This window comes from Cyprinus carpio, chromosome B6 (genome assembly GCF_018340385.1).
Source record: "Cyprinus carpio isolate SPL01 chromosome B6, ASM1834038v1, whole genome shotgun sequence".
In the NCBI taxonomy this organism is placed as follows: Eukaryota; Metazoa; Chordata; class Actinopteri; order Cypriniformes; family Cyprinidae; genus Cyprinus; species Cyprinus carpio.
The window spans coordinates 15,628,207-15,654,380 of record NC_056602.1 but is presented as its reverse complement, the minus strand read 5'-3'; the positions used below and the strand labels follow the sequence as shown (position 1 = coordinate 15,654,380).

General features: G+C 37.6%; 1 protein-coding gene across 4 annotated transcripts; it reads left to right on the top strand.

Annotated features, from left to right (window-relative positions):
• The first annotated feature begins 67 nt into the window (after positions 1-67).
• Positions 68-25,238, top strand: LOC109070830 (B-cell lymphoma 6 protein homolog). Of its 4 annotated transcripts, none has more exons than XM_042725854.1 (10): positions 68-806; positions 15,640-15,732; positions 22,085-22,256; positions 22,355-22,576; positions 22,700-23,668; positions 23,983-24,167; positions 24,250-24,417; positions 24,503-24,633; positions 24,709-24,846; positions 24,940-25,238. In XM_042725854.1, exons 1-10 carry the CDS (start codon positions 779-781, stop codon positions 25,081-25,083), a joined length of 2,250 nt encoding a protein of 749 aa, XP_042581788.1. In that variant the 5' UTR covers positions 68-778; the 3' UTR covers positions 25,084-25,238. The 4 variants fall into 4 exon arrangements, with proteins under 4 accessions (XP_042581788.1, XP_042581789.1, XP_042581791.1 ...); XM_042725855.1 differs by having other exon boundaries at positions 72-806; positions 23,986-24,167; XM_042725857.1 differs by lacking the exons at positions 68-806; positions 15,640-15,732 and adding an exon at positions 18,928-19,031 and having other exon boundaries at positions 23,986-24,167.
• Positions 25,239-26,174: the final 936 nt, after the last annotated feature.

Below are 26,174 nucleotides of genomic sequence, written 5' to 3'. Positions count from 1 at the left end.
AAAGTCTAAAGTTCATGTGACTCAATGAGATTTCAGATTTCACCTCAGAGAGCGAGATACTAGGATAACTTAATCTGTAGGGTTTCCCCCCTCCGCACCAAAAACTAAATGGAGCACGCCCCTTAATTTTAGATTTCAAGGAAAGTGGACCAAGTAAGCGTACACCAAACAATGTACGCTAGATCACTGTTGGCCTATCAGCTTAGAGTGCCACCGATGCCCTGTGGACCTCTTCCGTAACGCTGAGCACGCTCAGTCGACTCGCTTCAGATCTCTGCTACACCGATCCTCCTCCACACACTCACTCGCAAACGCATCCAACCAGGGACAGCTCCGTCTCGCCGAGATATTCTGGGGGCCGCCGACTGCATGTAAGACAGAAGACGGAAGAGACGATAAGAATCAGCACCTACTTAGCCTTCCCCAATCCAGCCAGGCATCTTCAACATCTGCCAGCATGTACGCTCAGCTCTGAGCCCCTCTGCCGTGTGCCAGCTTTCCTGCCAATCCAAGCTCCGCTGCCACCGATGCTCGTGTTCCACTGTAGAGCTGTCACAGTCTGCTCCGCTTTCTTCCCTCTCGTTGAACTCCGGATGTCCTCCGCTTCCCCCAAGGCATCACCGACATTTGAGTTCTGTGACTGTTAAAAACAGAGACTTCTGCCTCCCATTGGCAACTTTTGGACTGTCCAAAGGTGTCCCACTTCCTGCTCCAGAATTTGAGACGTGGTGAATCTGGGGGTTCCTCGTGACCACTGAGTAATCCCTCATCTCCCAGCATGCCCCATTCCATGCAGCAGAAACACGGTGAGAATTTTCTTTTTAACTACCTTCTTTCTTACTTTCCCCGGTGACCTCACAGTCCCAGCAGCGCTGTGTTTCTTTTTTTCTGCTGGGGTTGCAGTAAAGTAGTCCAAAGCAAGTTAATAAAAAGCAAACGCATTAATTGGGAAGGAAACGAAAGAGATGCCAGCAGAGCAATTTCCTTATTTGATACGCTCAGTAAACCAACACTGAAACACTGCGAGAGGTCAGGGTTCAAACTCTTAATTTTTACAGGCCAAAGTTAGCTTTTTTCCAGTCTTAGAATGTTGTTTCATCAATTTTTACATTATTAGTAGTGCGTTTGTATTGATTAACTGGTAAGTCGAAGTTTTCACAAATTAGTATATATCAGCTGCAACTCACTTCAGTGTAATTCTTGAAATCCTCAAAGGTCACAACTGCTAGTTTAGCCATAAAACTGACATCATTTACTCGCATCGTTCCAAACCTGTAGGAGTTTCTTTCTTCTTTGGAACACAAATGAGGATATTCTGAAGAACTTTTTTTGCCCATTCAATAAAAGTCAATGGGATTCAAAACAACAGTGAACCCCGATGATTTTCTCTGTATGGACACAAAAAGTCACTTTTCAGAATATCTTATCTCAGAAACTGAGTCATGCAGGTTTGAAACAATATGAGGGTTTGAATTTTTATTTTTGGGTGAACTATCCCTTTAAGGAGAAACTACCTGAAATGTGTGCACGGGAAAATTCACAAGAAAAAGCCAGAGCTTGCCCCATTACTCAAGATGAAATGAATTTTTAATATGATAAGAATGTAAAGTGTGTGAGCAAAATGAGCAGACACCAGAGAGGAGAGAGAAGCAGAGAACAGAAAGAAAGTGCCTGAAGCTGTTTGGACCGCAACTCTCTCTTAATCATAGATTGAGTGTTTTCTCTTCTTGGCATTCGCTCACACAGTCTTAAGAGAACATGTTTGACCCTCTTATTTATTCATTCTGATGTAATTCACAAGTATTTGACATCATTTTAAAGAGGGGCTTCCTCCCCTTACATATTTTCTGCCAAGCATACTTTATTACAAGTGGGCTTAGACGAATTTCAAAACATTGCTTACTGTGATAAATTACTAAATCAAAAAGCATTAGACCTGGGTGTCCATGAACTCACATAGAGAGAAGATAATGGAATAACTGTTGTAGAAATGAAAACAACATGATTTGGTATTTGCGATGATAACAGCTCATGAATCAACAGTGGAAATGTCTCAAGTTCCAGCGACATGACAGTGAAAGTCACAGGTAAGTGTGGGAGGAAGAAAAAAAAGATTCTATTTTAGCTGTTGAACAAATATTTGAGCTCGGAATACAGATATTCTGTACATGCACAAGCTTAGTTCATTTGTAAATTATGTTAAAGCTGAATGTTCTAGCAGAACTCATCAAATAAATCATAGAGAGATAGCAAGCATTTGCACACATTACTACAGCAGCATAACAACATAATCATAGCATTCCATAAGCATTTTTTACACCGGAAATCTATGTGCATAAGTTATTATGTAAGTAGTGCTCTGCATTATGAATTTAAGACAATGTGGTTTTACATTAAAATATGGTTGGGTCAGTGTATGCACACGACACAGGCATGGGATGTTTCCTTTTTATATAATGATATAACAGTCATTAAACAATCACCTCTCGTGCAATGATGTGTGTAAAACAATTTATGTTGTAGAGAGATATGAATACAAAACAGCACTGCAGATGCACTTACTGATGTGTATCTGTATGCGAGCATTACTTATGCTGCAAATATCTCTCATCTAATTCTCTGGAGTGGGACAGTCACGAAGCTGATTAAAAGCCATGGAGGAGATGGTCATGTTTACAAGCTTAGTTAAAGCTCATTTTCCACTCATGTGCTCACATCGGAAACGCTGCCTCAACATACACTGCACTATCTCATTCACAAAGACTTCCTGAAGGAGCTTTCGTGCTCAAGACGGCTCACTGTGCACTCTGATGCATTAAAGTCTGCCGAAAGTGAAATCTCACTCTTTCCAAACAGCATATAATAAGTGTATGAGGTCCACAATGCTTATTTTTACATTAAATACTGATTATTGTAAAAAAAAAAAAAAAAAAATGATGCTGATGTTAGGGGTCCAGGACCTGTCAGTGAGCTACAAGGGGTCTGTGGTGATGTTCAAAGAAAACAGTGCTTGCAAAATAAAACTAAATAAAATAATAAAATTACATTTAAACAAATAAATGCTTTAATAATTAATGTATTTTTATTTTATTTTAGCTGACTATGCTTTTAGAAATGGCCCCTTCTTCATATTTAGTGCATCAAAAAGTCTAGGAGGAAAAAAGTATGTAATATTAATTGAAATTAAATCTATACTTCAGCATCGGATCTTAGTATGTGTAGCGGTTTATCAGTAAAACTAAATGCCCAAAGTTTATACAGGGTTTCCTGGCAGGTTATGAAAATTTTGTCTGGTTCTGATCACATCCTTTGTAAAAAGCTGATGCCACTGGGAACGTACAAGTACAGAAAGTAAATATGTATAAATTTTCCCTGACACCTTTATCAGTTGATTTATTGAAAAACAAAATATTTGTAACAGAAACCTTGTTTTGCCGAGACAAATTTCTCTGCAGGCACTAATAAAATAATTGAATGCTTAAGCAGACAATGTGGCTTATCATCAGCTGTACAGAACAAACGTACAAGCAGCTGCTTATGAAACATAGCACAGATCTGACATTGATTTGAGTTTGCTATTTTGGATAATCACTGTTTTGTTTCTCCCTGGCTTGACCATGATTTGCCGGGAATATCAAGACAAGGCTACCTTTTCTAACTCACTTTAGCCTTGGTTTATGCACATGACTTTATTTCTGTTTCTGCATACAGATAAATTATCCACCTCTCTCGAGGTCAGGCAGAGACCAAAGTGATTTTAGCAATGTACTTTTCATACTTTCAAGATGTTCAAACCCATTATCAGTTTGTAAACATCACATTAGAAATACCAATGTTTCCAAGAAGTTTGCGCAATAATGCAGTCACATTATCGAAAGCAAGCCGTTCTTCTTCGAGATACATTGTCAGTAGCTTGGTGATGAAGATATACACAAATCAGTGAATCAATTCATTTTTTTCCCTGAGTTGTTAAATGAATCAGTTGAGTAAATGATTCAAATGACTCACTCAATGACAGTCACTTGTCCCCACCTACTGGCGTATCTATAAAACCTTCAGATAGAGTCACTGAACTCCATATAAATATGTATATGGGTCCCTATGGGAATCTCTATTAGCATTACACTGTACGAGTCTCCAGTTAGACTAATTCTGCCTTATTTGCACTGATATCCCTCATAGTTGATGATCAACACCACTCTTCCCATAATAACTACAGGTTCTCACCATAGCAGCAAACATGCCAACAGAGTGCAGCTTTACAGAAGTGATGCTGACTCTGGCTGATCTGTTTGTGTAAACATTAGCAGAACGGTTTAAGGGAGTCAGAGTCAAATCCAGCGCAAGTAAGTGTTGATGGGTGGCTTGGTCCATATGCAATCTGAATGCTAGCAGAACAAAATACATATGTTGATGCCATCTGGATCTCCAGCTGCAATTAAGTGGAAGAACAATACATTCATTTTAACCCAACGCACAAAGTTCAGATCACTAACATCACTAGAGTTTTAAAAAATGGCCTCATACTTATAAATGATGTTTGTTTACACAATTTCAGGGTTGTACACTAATTTTTAACACACTTACAGAAACTAGTCCAATAACTTAACTTTTCTAGATCTTCTCTAACATGATCACAAACAAGCTTTAAGTGCTTTGACACTTCTCAGTCAGTATGTCTTATACTGAAGTCCTTCATAAGGTTGGAAATGAAATTAACAACAGGACTGTATTACCAGAGAGCTGGCATTACAACTTGTTCCAACAGAGACATGAGAGTTACCTGGCAACAGAGAATGCATGCCCTCTGTTGCACATCTAAACTCTGATCATGTGTCTTCCAAAAGTGTTACCCTTATACAGTAATCTGCATCAACATTGGACTGATCGTTTTTGCAGTCTTAAACCTGGCATAAAACTTTCACGCACGGAAAATGATCCGCCATCGATTTTCCAAATGAGCACACCTAGGAATACATTTTAAAATATGTATTTTCGCAAGGATTTTATAACCCACCCACCAAAATATACTACTGCAAATCCTCTCCCAAAATCCCATGTAAATTGATATGTTATTAAACATTTCTGGAAATACGTGTTTATCTACCTCTTGGGTTTTTAGAATTGGTCAAAGTTGGAGACCATCCAAGTAAAATCAGGTTTTGGAGGGGCTGATTTCTGGACTGGGTGGAATTGCTTTCATCCAGGCCAAAAGCCCCTGCATCTATGTTATCATGGATTACACTCCATTTGCTCCCTCTGATGGATGGAGGGAGAGAGCCAAAAATAGGCAACACAGAGCCACACCCCTCCACGGGCCTAATGGATATTCCACTGAGGCATTTCGGCCAGATTGGATTTCCTGATATCCTGACTTCTGCGATTTAAGAAATGTTTGGACAAACCAAACTCTTCACTTCATCCAGCAGTAAGCTATGAAAAAAAGCTGCCTTAAACTGTGATGAAAAATAAAGACATTTGGTACATTTACAGACAGGCAGTAGCAGGAAATTTGAACTGGTGGATGGATAAAAGCACATTTTAAAGCTTTAAAAACACACACGCAGTTTTAATAAGGCTTGCTTCGGAGTTAGGCCTACTTTGTCTTACCTTGCACAGATGAACAGTTCTCACTTTGACAAAATGAGGACTCTTGTTGATAAACCAATGAAGAAAATAGGATTTTAAGATCATTCTAGACCTGTGTGCAATATATTAATTTTTAAGGCTATATTTGTAAGGCTATGTGTCGATTTCCACTAATTTTATGGTAACTATGCAAAATCTAAACGTTAACCATGCATTGAGATATATATACACATGGGCCTTTATATTTTATAAATAATGCATGTATGCATCATGGCAATCTGAATGGCAAAATATATTAAAATTTGAGCATGTACCTTCAGAAAGAAAAATCATGAATAAGAGCCCTTTAATATCTCAATTCAATCTTATAGAAAGTCAGAGGTTTCAGAATGAAAGCAATAATTTCTTATCAGATTCTTCTAAGACAATGATCTATATGCATATAATTGTTATTAGCTATATTTTGTTTGTCTCTCTTGTGTATTTTAGGGGAAACATCTCCGATAAAGTTAATACTTAAAAGGCGCATAATTGAGATCTCAAGTAACTCTTCTGGATGAGCTCAAAAATGAATGTAGCATTTTTATTCCCAGTTGTAGCAAGTCCCATTTACACCAAATGAAAAGAAAGACTCTTTTTGGCATGAAAATGTAGTCCAACATATTTCTCCAAATCCCAATTCCACAAGAGAGCATGATATCGCGAGCGCGATTCTTAAAGGGATTAAGCCGTTTGAGAAATTAGTTTTGCGCCACAATTTAAGGCAAGGTGTGGAGAGGAAGAAATAGCACGCGTTGAAATGAATGGGATTCGAGACATCTTCTCCCTGAGATTAACGCCTAATTACATCTGGAGGAGTGAGAGTACATAACCTTAATACCACACAACATCTTAGCCTTCAGAAATACATAATATATTTTTAAAGGCAACAAAAACATAAGCGCATCTCTGTTGCATTCGGATTGCGGATCTGAACGCTGAAGACAGAACACAGAGTAGGCTACTGCATTTCTCTGATAATGATCAACCAGCTCCCTTGACACTTTAAGACAATAATGACAACAACAAATGGGCTGTTTCGAAAACTAGTTCATGATAGGTTTAGAGGGTGCTAAAGGGGTGGGATTATGAAAAGAAAAAAAAAAAGTCATATTTTCACATTTCGGCATCGTGCCTTCCTGTCCGCTCTGCGTTCTCTGAAGCACGACAAGAAATGAGAAAAGTATGAGTCATTGTTATTGCTTCAAACGGAGGCTTCAGAGGTTAAACGTGATCTATGTGCTGTTTGTAATTGGAGGACGAAGAAGACGCTCTGAAGAACGGCTCAGTCTTAACCTACATAGTGAACACTGTAGTACAAATACAGACCGAGTGCGTAATTTACACCGCCTGACATGTCAGAGGACTTTTTTTCACTCTTTTTTGCAATCCACCAGGTGGCGCAGGAATCAGAAAACGTTCTGTGGGCTACTTGAGGGGAAAAACAGAAAAATTCCAAAACACCGAATTCTTTCCTCCCCTTTTGCTTTTTTAGCTTTTTATCAGCTCCTCCTTCCTTCAGCACATCTAACTTTTAGCTTAGACTTTTTGTTGTTGTTTTAGCATATGGTTTTCCTTAAGAAACTAAAAGAGCCAGTGAAAGCAAGAGACACTGAGTCATTTGATGGCATCAGGGCAACATTATTTCAGGGTGTAGGGTGATGCAGGTGACTAAACCCTTTTCCTAGAGAAGAATAAGTGTAAATAAATAGTGTAAAAAGAAACATACACTAACATCCTGTAATGCAGCATGTTATATTCATCACCAACCAATCGCATAAGCTAAAACCCACTCTACACTAATGTGAAAAATTTCCACTTGAGTTTTGGCAGACTCTCCTCATAAACTAAAACTCTAGAAACTCTATTAGCCCTCCAAGGTGTCTCTGTCTCTGAGACACTAAAGATTTTTCCCCAAGTGACTGTGCTAATTTCCATGAGGACTGCTGCTGCTCTTGTAGATGCATTTGTTCCTTTAAAAAGTCAATTTTCAAATCTGCGGAAAAAGATGCCAGGTGCTGTTCAAGTAATCAAAGCCCACCGTCACACTCTAACACATCAGGCTTTTACTGAAAGAAAAGAATTTAACTCTTTCAAAACACTGTGTAGTATTAAAAAGCATTATCTTTAGATCATTTGTTCTGATGCGCTCTCTCTCTCTCTCTCTCTTTACTTCATATATATTACACTTAAAAAATGTGATAATTTCTAAACAAGTAATTAAATTAATCATTACATTTTGAAGTAAAAAGACGGAAATGGTATTTTCTTGAAAACATAATCCTATATTAATTTTATCTTTATAATAAAAATGTCAAATTTCCAAATATTTATTTATTAAGTGTTAGGTTTGCAAATGAAGCAGCAGCTAGAAGAGAGAAAAAAAATTCATAACACTTTATTTTGCTGTGTCCTTGTTACACGTTACATGTACATACTATTATAATAACAACACATTATGCATAATTGCATGCAAGTAAACCAAAACAAAACCCTAATCCTAACCCTGAGCATATAAGTACATGTAGTTAATTAATATTACTCAGTACTTAAATTTATAATTACACTGTAACAAGGAAAACCTAAAATAAAGTGTAACCAAAGTTTAATTTGTATAGAAAATTAGGTGTCTTTAACTACTATGTTCTTACATGATAATAATAATAATAATAACAAAAATAAAAAATTGCGTGGTGCAATGTACCTGTTGTGTTCATGTTGAACTGAACTGTAAAAAACTGTTGCTGCTATTAAGGTGGGATACATTTAAGGTTATGGACAGGTTTGGTAGTATGTGGTTAGGTTTAAGGGTGGGTTAAGGTGTAGGCATAGAATCGACAATGTAATTACAAATGTAACAATAAATAATAATTAATAATTTGTAAATATAAGTGTAATGAGAAAACATGCAAGTACATATTAAGTGCACTGTATCAAATATTAATTTAAACACAAGTACATAATAGTTAAGGACACAATTGCAAGTGGGTTTGAAAATTGTGGTAATGTGGTAACACCTTAATGCATTTTATTCAAGTCAAAATATTGATTTAACCTAAATATATTAAATACACCAAACTGCAAATAAGTCAATTAAATATGCATCCTCTTTTGCTGTGTAAAACCTGTGTTACATAAAAAACCATTATCATGAAGAATCAATAACTCAGAAACTTTATAGCATGGCATACGCATCTCTAGCAGGTTGTTTGAGGACGCTTATGTGGCAGCTGTGTGCCTTCACCCAACCCCCAACCCTCATGCCAGGCCCTGCTTACAGACAGCATACCCACACATGTTACTGAGGTAGGCAAAGAAGCAGTACCTCCACCACTCTACATCATCCCCCCCAACCTACCCCACCCCGCCTACTGCTGTTTGGGCTGTGACATCCTGTGCTGATCAGCTCACATGCAAAACCTCGAAACTGCATGGCCCACGCTTCAGTCTAAATCTGATCTACCTCATGTATGTCAGCACTGTGCATCTGGTGCCTGAAACTAACTGACTTAATGTCTACAAATGTCTTTTAATTGAACAAAAATCTCACCAGCTTCTCATAAACTATGAGAACTTGAATGGTAAATTTGACGTGGGATGTAAGAAAGTCGAAACATCAGATCAGACCACAGAGAGGCTGGTTTTCTCACCACAGTTGAGGAGTTGAGCATGAAGCACTGTAGGCGTTAAATACATACCAGCTTTGCCTCTTCTGGTTGTGTTTATTAATGTTAAAGAATAGCAAACGACTCGGTGTTGTCAGTCTGCAACATCCAGACATTCATCATGTGAAGATGCTACAATAGGTTCTTCGTAACTGGTATATGGCATTCTCAAGGGCAGCTAAACAAGATAGAGTTTGTAAAGAGGTTTGAAAGTGTACTTAAATTACAGGCCGGGACTCTTAAAATACCAATTCTTCGGTGTACTCGATTCTAAACATCTGATAATTCATGTTTGTAGGAAACGTTAATGACCTGGTGATAAAATGTCATCCTGATATGACATATTTCAAATCCCACTCTCGTTTTTAGTAGGCTATCTGTCTGAATAAATGTCAGTTAAGGAGTCTGTAAATTGTGCAATGTGATAGTGGCTTGTATTGAAATTATGTGGAGAAATGTTATCGAATACCTGTAAATAGGCCATATTTACAGTTTACGAAGACCAGTGTGGTTCTCATGGCTTTGTGAGCCAAGCATAAAGTCAAACAGATACAAGAGTGAGTGATAACAGTACCGACACTTCAGGGTTTCTTTTATCACAGACAGGAATCTGCCAAACTTCTTTCGGTACACAGTGTCAACTAAGAATTCAGTTTACAGGCAATATAGTTTCCTATAATGTGGATTACTATAAAATTTCTATTAAAATAGGGGGAGATTGTTTGTGTTGTAGCATAATTTGAATAACAGTAAAAAAAATACCAAAATAATTTCCTGCATCTTGAAGCATAGCACTGAGAATAATCAATGATTGTAAAACAGCACATTCATACATAGAGATACTAAATTCTAATCACACTTTACATCAGTGCCATGACTCCAGATTTACAATTTGACTCATATTTCAATGTTTGATGACGCAACAGTGATTTAAATGTCTTTCTGACATTGTGAGGTCACATCTACAAGAAAACAAACATGATGTAGTATTGCAGAAAAGATATAACTCACACACGCACTATATTATATATATATATATATATATATATATATATATATATATATATATATATATATATATATATATATATATATACATATACACACACACACACACAAGTTTTTATATAAATACAAAAAAAGTAAAGTGTTGAAGTAAAGTGTGATACCAGTATAAACTATGCATTAAATTGCTGATCTTAAAAACTGGTTATCCATGTGACACGTCTTCTATTCTCTATGGAAATTTAGAAAAGATAAAGCTTCCTTTAGAATTTTTATTCACAACCCAAAAGCAGTCTTTTTATATTAAAGAACTAAAAGGACCTCGGTGCACTTGCTAACAGCAGATCCGCACCGTGTTACAGCTCCGTTGCATCATTCCTCTGATGAACACGGTTGGCTCAAGACTTCGCTGACAATGAAGGCTGAAGTTGGCAAAAAAAATTAAAAAACAAAAAAAAGTTGCTATCAGATGGGGGTAAAAATTTGCCGCTCATGTAGATAAGACTGTGGGGCAGTTTCCGGCGCTCAGGCTAATGTTAATGGGCAGCACATTGTGCCCATTCAGCATCATCAGACAATTATTTTACAACTTGTAAGTAAAAGTTGAAAAAGAACAGACGGTCACTGCCAATGCGGTTTGTTACTGCTGTTCAAACAGACTGGAGTAGTAGTAAAAGTCTCTGACTCACATTGAAGAATAAGTATTTGTGAACTCTTGTCATCGCTAGCTCTTTTCTCTCTCTAACACAAACAGAAAACACTCACAAAGTGGCCCAGGAACAACCCAGTGATGTCACCCTAACCTAACAATGTGTCATTCGCGCCTGTTGCTCGGTAGCTGCTAACAGTTCATGTAACGCAAGGAGTATTGATCAAGGCTCCCCTTCTCCACCCTGCTTTTCTAAGTGGGTCATTTATTTTTGTGTGGAATTCATTGGCTAAAAGTTTGCCAAGGTTTTGCAGTAATTATCTCATGCACATGTGGTTGGGCACTGCAGGGGGCCATGGTAAATTACACATTTCTCTACAAACTCCTGGATGCTTTTACGGCCGTGTATTATGCAAAACCACATCGGAGGGCCTTAAACAACCCTCCAGTGGATTGAAATAAAGTTGACGCTGCTCTTTGTTTTGAAGCTCAACATGCTGTTTGTTTGGCAGTGCTGAATCGGTGCTTGTTGTGAAGGAGGGCCTTAACTATTTAAGAGATTTTGCCCTGTTGGTTAGCGAACACCTGGGGTGTTTTTAGCAGGGCGCAGGATCCAGATGGGTGGATATCCGTATGATTCCATTAAGGAAAGGGAGTTTTTTTTATTTTTATTCATGAAGGCAGCAGTTATGTGAAGGTTGGGGGGAAAGTATCCAAGTAATGCTGTAAATAATTAGCATAATATGTTAGAAAACCTCAGTTCTTCATTTCAGGGTGATTAATTTTTTTTCATAACTATACATTAATGTAAGGGGCCAATGTCATGTTTTTTATTCTATCTATTAATTTATTCATGAATACATTAAAAATTCATTTTATACATACAATATTAAAATATTTAATTATTAAAATTCACTTTTATATGTACCTTTTGGGGTGCATAAAATCTATGTAATACAACTATGAAGAGAAAAAAAGGGCTCATAATATATATATATATATATATATATATATATATATATATATATATATATATATATATATATATAATCTCTACAAAACTGCTTCAATATGAAAAACTCATCCGACAACACAAAGTTATGTGGTGCGTGAAGAGAGCGTTTATCAGACAATTTGACTTTCTAAGGACAAGGCAAGGAAGGTTCGTGCCCTAAAATGTCATGGGGTGTGACTTCCTAAAAACTTTAAAGTAATGATATGTGTAAAAATGAAACAAAACAAAAAAACAAACTGTAAATTTTTAAAAAAGATGTGTACTTACATGTATTCAAGGTATGGTTACACCACATGACATTTTAGGACAGTATTAACTGGTATATAAACTATATGAAACCAACATCAGTTCAGAGTTTTTATATTATATAAGGCTTTTAAATGTGTGTTATTAACAAGATGTTAAAAAGTGACTGAGATACGTTGTACCTTTAAGTGCTTGACATCAGCTTCTGCTAAATTTGACCTAATGTGAGAACAGCATTAGGTCAGACAGAAATCCATCAAGACGAGTCTGTCATAAGCTGTCCTGTTCCATCTACAACAATTAGATGTTCTCGAAACTAACACACTTGAATCAAAGCTGGTAAAATATATTAGTGGGTCAGAAAAATCAATTTATTACGTTGATTCAATTTTCTCCTCAGGCCAAAATAACAAAGTAGGTCAATCAGTGTTAAACTGAGGAAAGTAAATGACTTCTGCCTCTTCACAACACTAAACGCATTTTATGTGGGTTGTTGTTGAAATTAAATTCTACATTGTGGGCTGTCATGAGAAGGTCAAAAATATTCTTGCTGTCGCTTTATGCTTCTATTATGACTACCTATGCATGATCTTCACAAGAAAGTATAGAGGCGTTCCATCTTGCATGTCTGTTCCACCTCTGTTCTAAAAAATCAGCCCACACAATCCGGGGTACAACTAGCCAAGGTAGCACAGAGGCAAACTATGTTTGGAACATGTTTCCTGTCGTGTACACTTCAACAAAAGCGGCACATTTCTTTCAGTGTAATTATGAGGTTAAGATTATAAATTCTTGCAAGATACCTCGAATACTACTGGATATATGAAAGATAGCATTTACATGCTGCAAGTGTAAAAGCACATTAAATATTATATAAACACATTTCAACATTATTTAGAGGGGTACATTTAACTATTTGTTACATTACTTATGCATATTAGGTGAAGATTCAAAGTTGTTTGAAGTCACAACTTTTTGATAGACCTTGTTTTGAAACAAAACTCAGTTTCTGTCACTTTTTCACTTTCTTGATTTGATCTCCATCTCAATACTTTGTGAGAATTTTTTTCTTTTGAGTCATGCTATGGTGTCACAAGAGTTCAGGAGTGTTTTTGATTTTTTTCTGCTAATGTTCCACCATTTCATATACCCATGATGACACTGTTGCTATCCAGCATTATTAAAAAAAATTCCCCTCACAATACATAATTACAACATATGTTTGCATTAGCCTTATGCAAAGCAGAAAGCAAGACACTAATGAAACCCAAAAAGACTGAGACATAGACAAACAGTAGAAAAAACGATAAATACAAACCATGTATATAACGCATGTATAAAGCCACTCAGAGTAAAATTTTAGTCCTAAGTGTGTCAAAATTCTAAGAATGGCAATGTTACTCTTATTCCTTGACTTAAGAATAAGAGTGATTCATAAAGGTTCCTAGGTGTTAAGACTAGGTCTTAGCTCCTAAATTATTTGAGCTGAAGAGGTCTCCTAACCTAGTTAGAAGTAACAAGACGGCAGCAAAGAGGAGACAAACACTTTCCAGCGAAGATATGACGTATTGGAGTTATATGATGATAGGGAGTTGATAAAACTATACAAACTTTTTTTTCTTTTTTTTTTTTTTTGTAACTGACAAAGTAAGTCAGTTACAAAGTCAGTAAATTTAATAACCTCTTCCACTCAACAAGTCAAAGCTCTAACTGCAGAAATGAAATTAGTAATTACATTTTTTTGGCTGGAAAATTGGAAAAAAAAATGCAGCAATGCACCCTTGACGCTGTAAGCAGCGTCTTACATATTGTAAAAGTGATGTGTGGATTTTTATTTGCCATTTTTTTATGACCCCACATTTCACTTAAACCATTAAAATGCAAAGGACAAAAGAAAAAAAAAGACACTGACCAGTGTTGCCACCTGCTTTCAATTGAAAGTAGCAAAAACTGGTCCCTTAATGTTGCTAGATGACCTCATAAAGTTGAGTTCACTGATCTATATTTATATTTATATAGATCAGTGAACTCGCCTTTATGACGTCTTGGGAGAGTCTTGGAATGTAGATAAGGTTTGTCCAAAAAATTGATTTTGTTGCTATAGGCTTTTGAAAAAAAGTTTCTAAAGGGGTGAGGAAGTCACTAAATCTCTCACTAAATTGGCAACAGTGGCACACTGACTACAACGTAAGTTATTAACGTTTCATTGGTCACCTTGTTTTTGCATGTGTTCATAATTTCATTGTAGGACATCATGGGCAAAAATTAAGCAACAATTTGGCATGTTTCAATGCATTATCACAAATAAAACATCTGACTCCAAGCAACTTTTTTCTTAATTTTTTTTTTTTTTTAATTTAGATGTCAAATTTCCTAGGCTGGACATCACTTTTGGTCACTACTATATGGCAGTTTATTGACTTTTCAACTGACCGCCAAACCATATTGCAAAAACAAGCCACTTTTATATGGATTGTGGGCTTTCCTGGACTTGTTGGAGGCATTGATTGAACTAATGTTCACATCATAGCTCCAACCGTAAACAAGGAGACATACCAATAAAAAACAAAGCATCAGTTATAATTTGTGATAATTTTGCACAATGCAAACAAAATCAAATATTAAAATATTCCAGTGTCTTAATTAAATGATTTTATTGTTGTTACATTAAAAGATTGGTGTTGTGCTGCTGTGACATTATATGAGCAGGCTGACTATTGGCTGATCCAGAGGTTGAGGTCAGCCATTTTGTGTTGACATCACTGTAGTCTTTAGTTCACAACACATAAGTGTCACCTCAGTCAACACTTAAGAATCAGTCTTAGACTTTAACGAAAGTTGCTTTTAGCTTCTTTAAAGCCTCATGCTCTTAGAAAATTCCTACTTTTTACCAAAAAATTATTAACACTTAAGTCAAAGCTTAAGACTATGCTTAAAAGCATTTCTGTTAAGTTTCATACATACGTGCCCTGATCTTCTTCACTTTACATTCTGATTTGTTTACCCTCTTCACACATGCAGAAAAAGAAAACCTATTTAAGTACAGTTGTTAATAATATTTATCTGCCAACTGCCAAGACATTTTTATTAAACATTTATAATATAGTTTCTGCCCTGATGCATGCATTTTTAAGTATGACATTTTTTGTTGAAAGATAAATGGCATCCATGGATGTGGGCTTATGTAAACAACAATCAGTTAGGTCATAAACAGACAAAGTGTGTCAATGAAACTGATAACAAATTAAGGTCCAGTACGTGATGACATTATATATGAACATAATGTGTTTTTTGGTCTTCAGGGCATCCAAATCAATAAGTCTTAATCGGTCATTTATGACGACAAATTAATCAGCAGAATATTAAGGCTGCAAAAAGTACAGAGACACCAACTAAACTTGCACTAAAATTCTTCCTTTTTTCCACCACAGCCCAACAGATGCTCCTTCTCTGTCAGGGTATAAACGGCTCAAGGGAGGACGGAGCAGTTCCCCCCAACTGGAGCCACAAACGAAGTTATCCAGGTGAGCAAGTCAGAAAACGAATCACTCCGCAATCAATGTTTCAAACCTGGCTGAGTAAATCTGAAGTAAATAAAGTAATGAAGATTAAAAAGATCCAGTGATTTCACCAAGTGGCTTGATTTTTTAATTCCAGTCATCCTTTCTACAACAGTACTTTATTACACACTACAAAACTTCTACTTGTTGCATTTCCCAAAAATATTAAAATCGACTTGTTGCAGTTCCCCTCAATGTTTTCCTTGAAGAACTAAAAGGAAACTACTTTAACATAGAAATGCTAAATAAAAATAAAACGTGCAACTATCCTGATGATAATTCGTTTGACTGCTCAAACTTAAAACAGGTGATAGTTATGTAAAAACTAGCATATGTAGGTCAGAGCTGTCCAGTAACAGTTAGCTTTACAGAACAGAAGTAAAAGTGATTATGACACACTGAAAATGTGTCAAAATAAAAAAGCGAGTTCTTCCTCCCTCTATACTATTAATATTGAGCTCATATTTTCTGCTTATGTATTCACGTCTCAACAGATAAATGCCCACACATGCATACATGCCACATAAGAAGCAAATCACAGACATGACATCAGTAAAAACTATTTTATTATCATTGTCATTATGGATCTACAGGAATTCCAGAGTTTTAAAAAACTATATACAACACACAAGAGCAAGTAACAAATATATCATATGATTATTATAACCAATTTTGTAGAAAACAAAAATCGACCTGAAGCAGGGAAAAGCTTTTAATAGTATAAAACGTGTTCTGCGCAGTTAATTTTTATCGTTTTTCCACAGTAACAATTTTACAAGCAATCTTCATCACGACTCAAATGTAAACTCATGCTGACACACCAGCATAAAAGAACACCATCTCAAAATCTACTCCCTGTGCTGTGCTGCAAACAGGCCAGAGATGTAAAAATGTCCCGAGCAAAACAAATTCCAAAACTACAAGCCAACCAAAAATGTACAACCCAGCGGAAAAGTTCCTTGAATTCCAGAATCCATGTTACATATATATTACATAGTAATATAATTAATTGCAGTAGCAATAACAATGTGAGATTATAAACTGCCCAAGGGAATATTCACATATTAAGCTCATGCTGTTCAACAGTATTACTCAACACTTTACCTTATAATAATAAATCACCTGAGAGCAAGAACATGTAATTAATCATCAAAAACAGTATCTGCTAAAATATAGGCTAATGGTAAAAATGTGTGCTGAAAACAGAAGTGTCTTTTTTTCACACAAACATCGAAGCCAATATTAACCGAACTTTGAATAACTGTCGTAGCCTATAAACACTGATCGCTGTTTATCAACTGAATCCGATGGGTCAATTTAACTTTTTATTTGTATTATTTATTTTGTTATCAGGGATTCTAATAAGGTGATATTGTGTCTCAAGGGAGGCAGTTAACTACTGCTGTCTCTGAATGTGAAAACTCAGATACCGTCCTAGACTTTTAAAGAGGCTTCACAGAGATTTTGCGAGTGTTTTCTGCAGTTGGATGAAAAACACGACGCCTGACGTGCGTTTTGACCAGAACTGACTGTACGCGTTTAGTAGCTACATTAGAAACGTGTTCGCAAGAGGAAGCGAATATGCTAAAGAAAAACAGACGTGTCGTCTCCTCCTCATGCTTTCTGACAGATGCTTCTTAAAAACACAGTCTCACCAGATGACAATAAACGACGATATATGGCATAAAAGAGACGAGTGAAACATTGAAGAGTGTGTCAGAATATGCAGAGCTTTTGTAACTTTTAATGATTTCATTTTTGCAGCATTATCTGGTAAAGTGTGTGACCTAAAGGCTAAACGGCGGCCTGAGTTTAACCTGTGAACATGAGCTGACATTCGCAGGTTCATTTCAGTTGACGTGTTCAAGTGGCCATATAAGTTTCGACACTTTTAAAAAATAGTTTATAAAATTAGATTCAGCTTTTTCTCAGAACTTAAATAAGAACAACATAGTTTAAGAAAAATAAATCAGCCGCACCACGTGTAATTAAGCAATAATAACATCATATTCGTGGGCATATAAACAACAAGTGCTTTGTACGAACTGCTGCTTTTGCGTGCTGCCGTCTTTCTGACTTAAAGCGTGACGGATATGAATACTTAAACAGCAGAGAATGTGACATCAATTAATGCTTACAGAACGCGCGGCTCTACAAATATGGTTTAGTAATGCGGAGCTGTGCGTAAGAATGAGATTAATTCGTCAGTCATTGCTGCCTGTCACTGGCATCTTTACAAGACTAAGCGCTCGCGAACCGGTGCTGTAATATTTTACTTTCAACTCAGCTGCCTCTTGACAATTAAACCATTAATATTGCACAATTCCGAAACGACGTGGCTATTAACAACGCCTTAGGAAGTATTCATCAATATTCCTCTTAAGCACAATTACTTAAATCGATTTCCAAACACATTTATCGACATGTAGGCTAATCTAGCAGATAATCGTTACTAAGGGCAGTTCGTCAGTATCCTACTACCGGTTATATAGGCTATGCTATGTGACAGACAAACCACGACGAGAACAAAGCAGTTAGAATCAAAGTAAAACATTCTAATAAATTCACTACATTCCAGATGTGAAATAAAGCCAGTATTCAAGCACAATGTCTCAATGTTCGTATATAATCCCGGTCAAACAAACCCTTATGTACACTGGCCAGCAGGTCCACGGCACTGAAGAGATAACATGTTAGGGAAACAAAATATCACTGAAAAAAAGAAAAACACTATAAATAAACAAAATGTGTCCGTGTGAATAAGCGCTCCAGATATGTTCTGTATAGACTAGGTTATTGCCGTGGGTTTAATACAGGGAAAGGCAACGAATGGACACTTTGCTTATGTCATGGAATAGCAAATTAGTTCTGAGTATTTTGAGGCTGGGCTAAAGAGACAACGTACGTAATCCACTTTCTCTGGCCACGTGACCGTCTCGGTCTGGACGCGTCCATGAGGAAGGAGGAATTAAACACTGAATGCAACTATTTTTCTCGATCATAACGCCAATTCAATGCTTTAAGTTACATTTTAAAAATCGAATTAAAAAACATTGTAGTTAATTATTAAAGTGTAACAGTGTGAAAAAAAAATATTGACAATAAGTGAAGAAATACCAACTTACGGAAAAATATCACACTCCCCTGTCCTCTAAAAATGGTATGGTCGCCAGCTCAAATTCCGAGAATTGAGCTCTTCTGATTCTTAGAACTGGGGTTCTTAGAAGTGGTGATGCAAGAAGTTTCTAGGAAAGCACTACCAGGTGATTTTTTTTACATTCTTTTCCTCTGGCGCGCTGTTGCCATTACTCACACATGTTCATTAGGCTGTTTTATTGGATTTTATGGTTAAATGTTTATCTCGGCTGATTTTTAGGTGTTTTTGCGGACAGTTTTTAGAGCAGAGTGTTTATGCAGTGGGTCTGTCTTAGTGGAAATTCTTTTGACAGTTTAGGTCGTCCTGCATGAACCACACTGCTCTGTCAGTCCACACCGCGGGATCGTTGGGTTGTAAATATTATGTGCAGGCATCAGAGGAGTGAAAATTCAGACGCGGTGCGCGGTTGTTTTTTGTTTTTGAACAAGACAGCTTTCAAAGTTGACTAAATAGCACATGGGGGTTAAGATTATAAACCAGAGACTGTGTACTGCGTGGTCAAATTCAAAGATAGAAGCGTTAACCGAGACATCCGACGATTTCACTCTCTTTATTTCAGTGCACGTTTAAAACCCAGAGTTCGCTCGGAAACCGAAGTTTGCACTCTCTCGCTCTTTCTCTAGGCGTTTTGTTTTTGTTGTCCTGTGCCAGAAGCCGTGTACATTGTGTTTTCAGTGTGTATATGCTGGTATAAATCACATCCCAATCTTAGAGATGGTTTCTGATTTGGTTGTACAGTCGTTGAGCATGTTTATTTGTTTTTAATATATATGTTTTTTTGTTTGTTTGTTTTTTTGCGCAGAGACCCATTAATGTCACCATTGGCATTGTCATTATTGTTCTTTGGTCAAATTGCATGAAGTGTTACATTTTATAGTGTTCCAGCTAAATCTGGCAGTGTTTGGCAGTAGAGATGCATTAGAAAAGTTTGTATCGTTCTGCGGTAGCTGTCACTTGTAACAGCACGAGCGCAGCAGACCTGCACAAGTTACAGTACTCGTGTTTTCATTTTGTGTAGCCTATATATATAGCTATTTGTTATTTGTGTTTCATTTTGTAAAAAAAAGCTTTAATGTTCTTGCCAGAAATGCAGCATATTAGAAATATGTATACATGGATGAACAGACACAGATAAAAAAAAAACTATATATATATATATATATATATATATATATATATATATATATATATATATATATATATATATATATATATATAAAGTGCTGCTTGGCACTGAGCGAGTGGTTTGTAAATCTCTGTCCGCTGTTTGCGTGTTGTGGATCGGGCTCTATTCCTGGATTGAGCACATATAATGGCGTTTAGTTACATAGGGTAAAAGTGTTAGATTTAACGCTTATTAATATGGAAACTGAGAGCAAGAATGCGAGACAAAAAAAGAGCTCAACAGAGAGCGCGTGTGCTCTGCAATATGATACTTTTCTGTGTTCGTGAGAAGTTGACGTTGTTTATACGGTCATAGGGATTTAAGATCGCCAAATGCCGGCAAAATTGCCAAATATGACTTGATATGCGAGTTGCAGGTGTTGTCGGAGTCGTTTTGCGTCGCTGAACGTCAAAACGGTCTATGGGTGACATCTCGTGGACGTAAAACTTTAGATTTCTTAAAGAATTGACGGAATAAAACTAGCTGTTCAGAACATGAAATCAGAGCGGTTAGAAAAGTTCTTCGGGTCAGTAGAAAACATTTTCAGAGGGGTTCTGAAGAGCTGGTGTTTTTCAGGTGTTATGGTGGGTTTCTGAGTGTGTGTGTGTGTGTGATTTTTTTTTTATTTGTTTGTCCAGTGGTTAAAATCCCGATCCCTTTCCCGGTCATCTGCGCTTGCCTCCTCACACAAGAGCATTACAAGAGTCAGAGGCTGATTAAGCTGCTTTGGCACCATGACAGCGCGCGGTCGGGCATATAGACGTTATGTAGGCTCAAATGGAAACAGAATCTCTAATACTGAATGTTCAACATGTGAGAAATGTTCGCCTAACTATTTAAAGGCGTCCAGTGAAACTATATTTGTGTCAAGGCGCCAGATGTGACTGGGAGAACCGTCTTGAGGTGAATCGTTCATTATCTGAACTTTGGAAAGCAGAAAATGTGTCGTCACAAAATTAATCTATTAAAAATAAAAACTCTTCTACAGTATTAACATAATTCTTGGGGTGTGTTTGTTGGCTATTCCACTTAGTCTGTTATTACACTCATTCCTCAATAGTGAAGTGTATCGCTCCACAGTACTGCAATAAACAGCCTAACGACATTTCCCCATGACTCATTCTAGTTTATTCTCCACACATAAAGACTGGAAAATCGCAGGGAAAGAAGCAATTTTCTTAAGAAGGCAAGAACTGTGTAAATGCACATTTCAGTGAACTTGGTATATTATAAGATGAATATACTTTTTCTGTGACTAGCTCGCAATGTGCCTAAAAGTTAATTACAACTGTGAACTTGAAGGATAATGCTGTCATATAAAAGATAATTTTAGGTAGGAAGAAAAATTATTCTCAGACCTGACAGAATTGCACGTGGATGGATGTCAGTTCTCTAACTAAATATTTGCATCATTTGTCGCCATCTACCGGAGAGAGAGGGAAATTTGGCGGCATTTTTTGAGAACTATACATGTAATTGATTTTCAGATTAAAGGGATAGTTCACCCATAAATGATAAGTCTGTCATCATTTACTCACTCTCGTGTTGTACCAAACCCTAATGATTTTCATTCTTCAGTGGAACATAAAAGGAGATGTCAGGCAGAATGACAGCCTCAGTCACCATTCACTTTTATTGCAAAAAAAAAAAAAAAGTTGCAATAAAAAGGGAATGGCGACTGAGGCTGTCATTCTCCATAACGTCTCCTTTTGTGTTCCTTTGTCAAAAGAAAAGCACTTTGACAAGGTACACTTTGACAAATTTTTTGATGCATAACAGGATTAAAACTACATTCTTAATAGATGTTTTGACATACCTCCCTAAAAAAAGCAAATAATAACAGCATTGCCTTTGTTTCTGAAGTTTTTAAAAAGCTAATATGAACTTCAAAGATTTCTGTGATGTAAGAATAATACCCAACTTTTCTGATTTTAGCTCATGTTGTTCAGTGAGCACCGATTACATCATTCACGGTTCACTTTGTTTCCTAACAGATCTAGAAAAAATGGCTTGTGCAGCCGACAGCTGCATCCAATTCACGCGTCATGCAAGTGATGTTCTGCTCAACCTGAACCGACTGCGTTGCAGAGATATCCTTACAGATGTCACGATTCTGGTCAACAGACAACAGTTTCGAGCACACAAAACGGTCCTTATGGCATGCAGGTGCACTTGAAGACTATTTGGATTTGTTGCATGCTTTCTTGGAAATATGTTCATTTGTGACCCCAAAAAGCATTCTAAAAATCATAATTTCTCCACAGTGGGCTCTTCTACTCAATCTTTACTGATTCACATAAATGTAACCTGAACGCCATCAGTCTGGACCCGAAGGTCGACCCAGAGGGTTTTGCAATCCTTCTGGAGTTCATGTACACTTCACGTCTCACACTGAAGGAGAGCCTCATCATGGCCACCATGAACACAGCCATCTATTTACAGATGGACCACGTTGTTGACACCTGCCACAGATTCATAAAGTCCAGGTATGTTTTCCTGTGTTCATAAATTTAACCTAAGTCCTTAATTATACAACATGCTAAGTTAAAAGTGTTATACTTGAATGGCAGAATGCAGATGTTTTTAATTTGCTCCATATTTCCATGCAGTGACTCCTCCATCAAACTTCCCAGAGAGGACTTTCTGGTCAGCCCCCTGCTTTTACCTCAAGACGTTCACAGTTACAGACCCCATGAGGTGCTGGAAAACGTTCCTGGACGAGCAGCGACTTTCAGAGATGGGAGACCCTATGGTGTCTGCATGTTTAACGGGGTCAACGCTCCTAACAGCTCGTACCTTTACAGCCAGTTTCCCATGCAAGGTTTTCCCTTTCCTCTTTGCAAGCTGACAGATACCAAAAACACATTCTCAGATTTCTCAAAGGGAGGCATCATCCATCACAAACACTGCTCACCGGCTGATGGCAACAACCCTGTGTTGGCCGATTTCACCCGTAGTGCTACCGGCGGGAGCTCAACGGCTTGCCATGCCAGTTCATACTCGAGAGAGCTGGGAAGGGATGAGGAAATGAAACGGGAGACCCTGGAAGGAGTGGTCCATTCGATTGGGATGAGCTCCAGAAAGCTCGGTTTCACCAGCCTGACCCAGGAGCAGCAGCAGAGGGAGACAGGGAAAGAGCAAAGCTCCCTGGCAGAGGAGCATTTGAACCACCAACACTACTCCATGGGCATATCCTCTAATGGACGCAAAACCTTGATGAGCAGTCCTCAGAGCCCCCTCAAATCAGACTGCCAGCCCAATTCCCCAACGGAATCGAGCAGCAGTAAAAACGCCGCCCTGGCACAGTCCTCGCAACCTCCAACCTCTCAAGGTGCTCAAGACCCTAAAGCTCGTAACTGGAAGAAATACAAATTCATTGTTCTCAATCAGAGCTCCAAGGAGGAGGAGACCAGTCCTCGTGACCCTGCAATGCACTCCCCGCAGAGGCCAGGCTTGTCTGCTTTTCTTCACCACGTTGATTCTGAACATCCCGACTCGAAGGCGCCAACAAAGATCAGTGAGCAAAGCGAGGACTTCACCGTGCCTCAAGCCAGTCGCCTCAACAACATCATCAACAGGTGAGTTGTTCCGAAGGAAATCTGACTCTCTTAAACAGCCAAAAAGGTGTCATCCTCTGTGTACAGAAACCGATTAGAAGACCTGGTTTCCTAATGCAATAAAGTTCCGAAATGCAGGTTTTTCAGTATCTTATGAAACGGTTCTCCACCCACCACCTCCACAAAGCCAGATTGAATTTTTCTTCATCCATTCCAATCCTCTTAAAGCACACAGAGGATTTACCTCTTAGCAGGAATGTGTGAAATTCATTCAATATCCTACAAAAAATTAGAGTGAATTTCTCTGCAGGCCTAAAATGTGGTGTTTTCCTCAGCAGAACTCTAGAGGGATCACAGAGGAACAGCGACAGCCACTCTTCTCTCTATATGAGCCATTTAAAATGCTCGTCCTGTGGCTCCCAGTCTCCACAGCACTCTGACGTCTGTCCCAACACATCCGCCTCGCGTCTGGCCGAGGAGATGTCTGAGATGCACTCGGAGTACTCCGATTCCAGCTGTGGTGAGATACTTTTTTCTAAAAATAGTTTCCTAAAAACCTGTTTGCATCCTCCAAAACCAACAATTTTTCCTTTGCCTTACAGAAAATGGAACATACTTCTGTAATGAATGCGACTCCAAGTTTGCAGAGGAGGAAGCCTTGAAACGCCACACGCTTCAGGTCCACAGCGACAAGCCATACAAATGTGACCGTTGCCAAGCAGCATTCCGCTACAAGGGAAACCTTGCCAGTCACAAAACAGTTCACACCGGTAAAAATAAACAGCCGCTGCTACAAATGTCATTTTGGCTGCAAGGTTCGATGTTTTGCTTAACCTCCTTTTATTTGTGCTGCAGGAGAGAAACCGTATAGATGCAATATCTGCGGGGCTCAGTTCAACAGACCAGCTAACCTCAAAACCCACACACGAATTCACTCAGGAGAAAAGCCATACAAGTGCGAGACATGCGGCGCTAGATTTGTGCAGGTGAGTGCTTTGACTTACAGTCAATTGCACAGATATAGAAGACATTTGTAAGACTAACATGACCTCTTTGCACAGGTTGCTCACCTTCGGGCTCACGTTCTGATTCATACCGGAGAGAAGCCATATCCATGCGATATCTGTGGCACTCGTTTCCGCCATCTGCAGACGCTGAAAAGTCACCTGCGAATACACACGGGAGAAAAGCCCTATCATGTAAGCACATACAGAGTGATAGCATAACTGTATCTGTAAAGTGCAAAAGTGTTTATCCTCACCCTAAACGTTGTTCTCCCATTTGCTTTTCAGTGTGAGAAATGCAACTTGCATTTTCGCCACAAGAGTCAGCTGCGGTTACACCTGCGGCAGAAGCACGGCGCAATCACCAATACCAAGATCCAGTATCGCATGTCCTCGACAGACCTGTCGACCGACTTAACGAAGGCATGCTGAGGAGGCACTTAGGGGCAGACCTGACCATGGCATTATATGACCTGACTTGTACAATCATTCTAAATTTTAGTGCCACACTGTGTTAATCGGACAAGGAAAAAAAAAGAAAAAAAAAAAACTGGCAAGAAAATGCCAGTCTAAACGGGTTTCCTCTACATTTGAACATAGACATGGTCTCTTGTAGTCACTTTATTGTTTATATTTACACACACACACACACACACACACACACATATACATATATATCTATATATATATATATATATATATATATATATATATATATATATATATATATATATATATATATATATTAATGTTGGGAGTGTTTTTACATTTTGAGTTACTAAAAAAGCTTTATTTTGTTGGAAGAAGACTGGAATGTAAAACATTTAAATCCGGTTTTTGAAAATACAGTATTTTCTAACTAAAAAAAAAAACTTTTATGAAGGTTATTGGGGATTTTGATTGAGGTTGGAATATTTTAAGTCAAACACATTTCCAGCAAAGCAAAGAATTGTGTGTCTATAGATTTATATATATATATATAAATAAATGTACAGGTTACACTATGTTGGAATGACCTCTGGCTTGTAAGAGGAACTCCTAACTGTGACTGTAGCATTGAATATCTTACTTGGTTTTTGTCGTGTACTTTTGAGAATAATGGCTGCTCTCTCAAATGGAAAACATGCATGAGGTGGGTTGCCACTGATAAACTTTCACTATGTAGGCAACTGCATAAATATTGTGACAAAGTGTAATTACTTTACATCAAGATTGCTCTCTGCTGGCAGAGCCGATCTGGAATTACATGGTAACATATGCATTCAAAAGTAATAATGATTATAATAATAATAAAAAAAGAAAAGGTACTGCTATGTTATGACCAAGGAGATATTTTGCTTCAGATGTATTTGTATAGAAACGTGACTTTTTATTTCTTTTGGCAAGTGAAGGTTTACAGTTTTGTTGTTGTTCTAGAAGCTACGTAAAAGGTTATACTATTGTCTTTTTCTTCTTCTTTTTGTCTGTGTATACACTGTGTACTCAAGGTGCCTTTCTCAATGGTGTCTGAATTTCTTTTCATT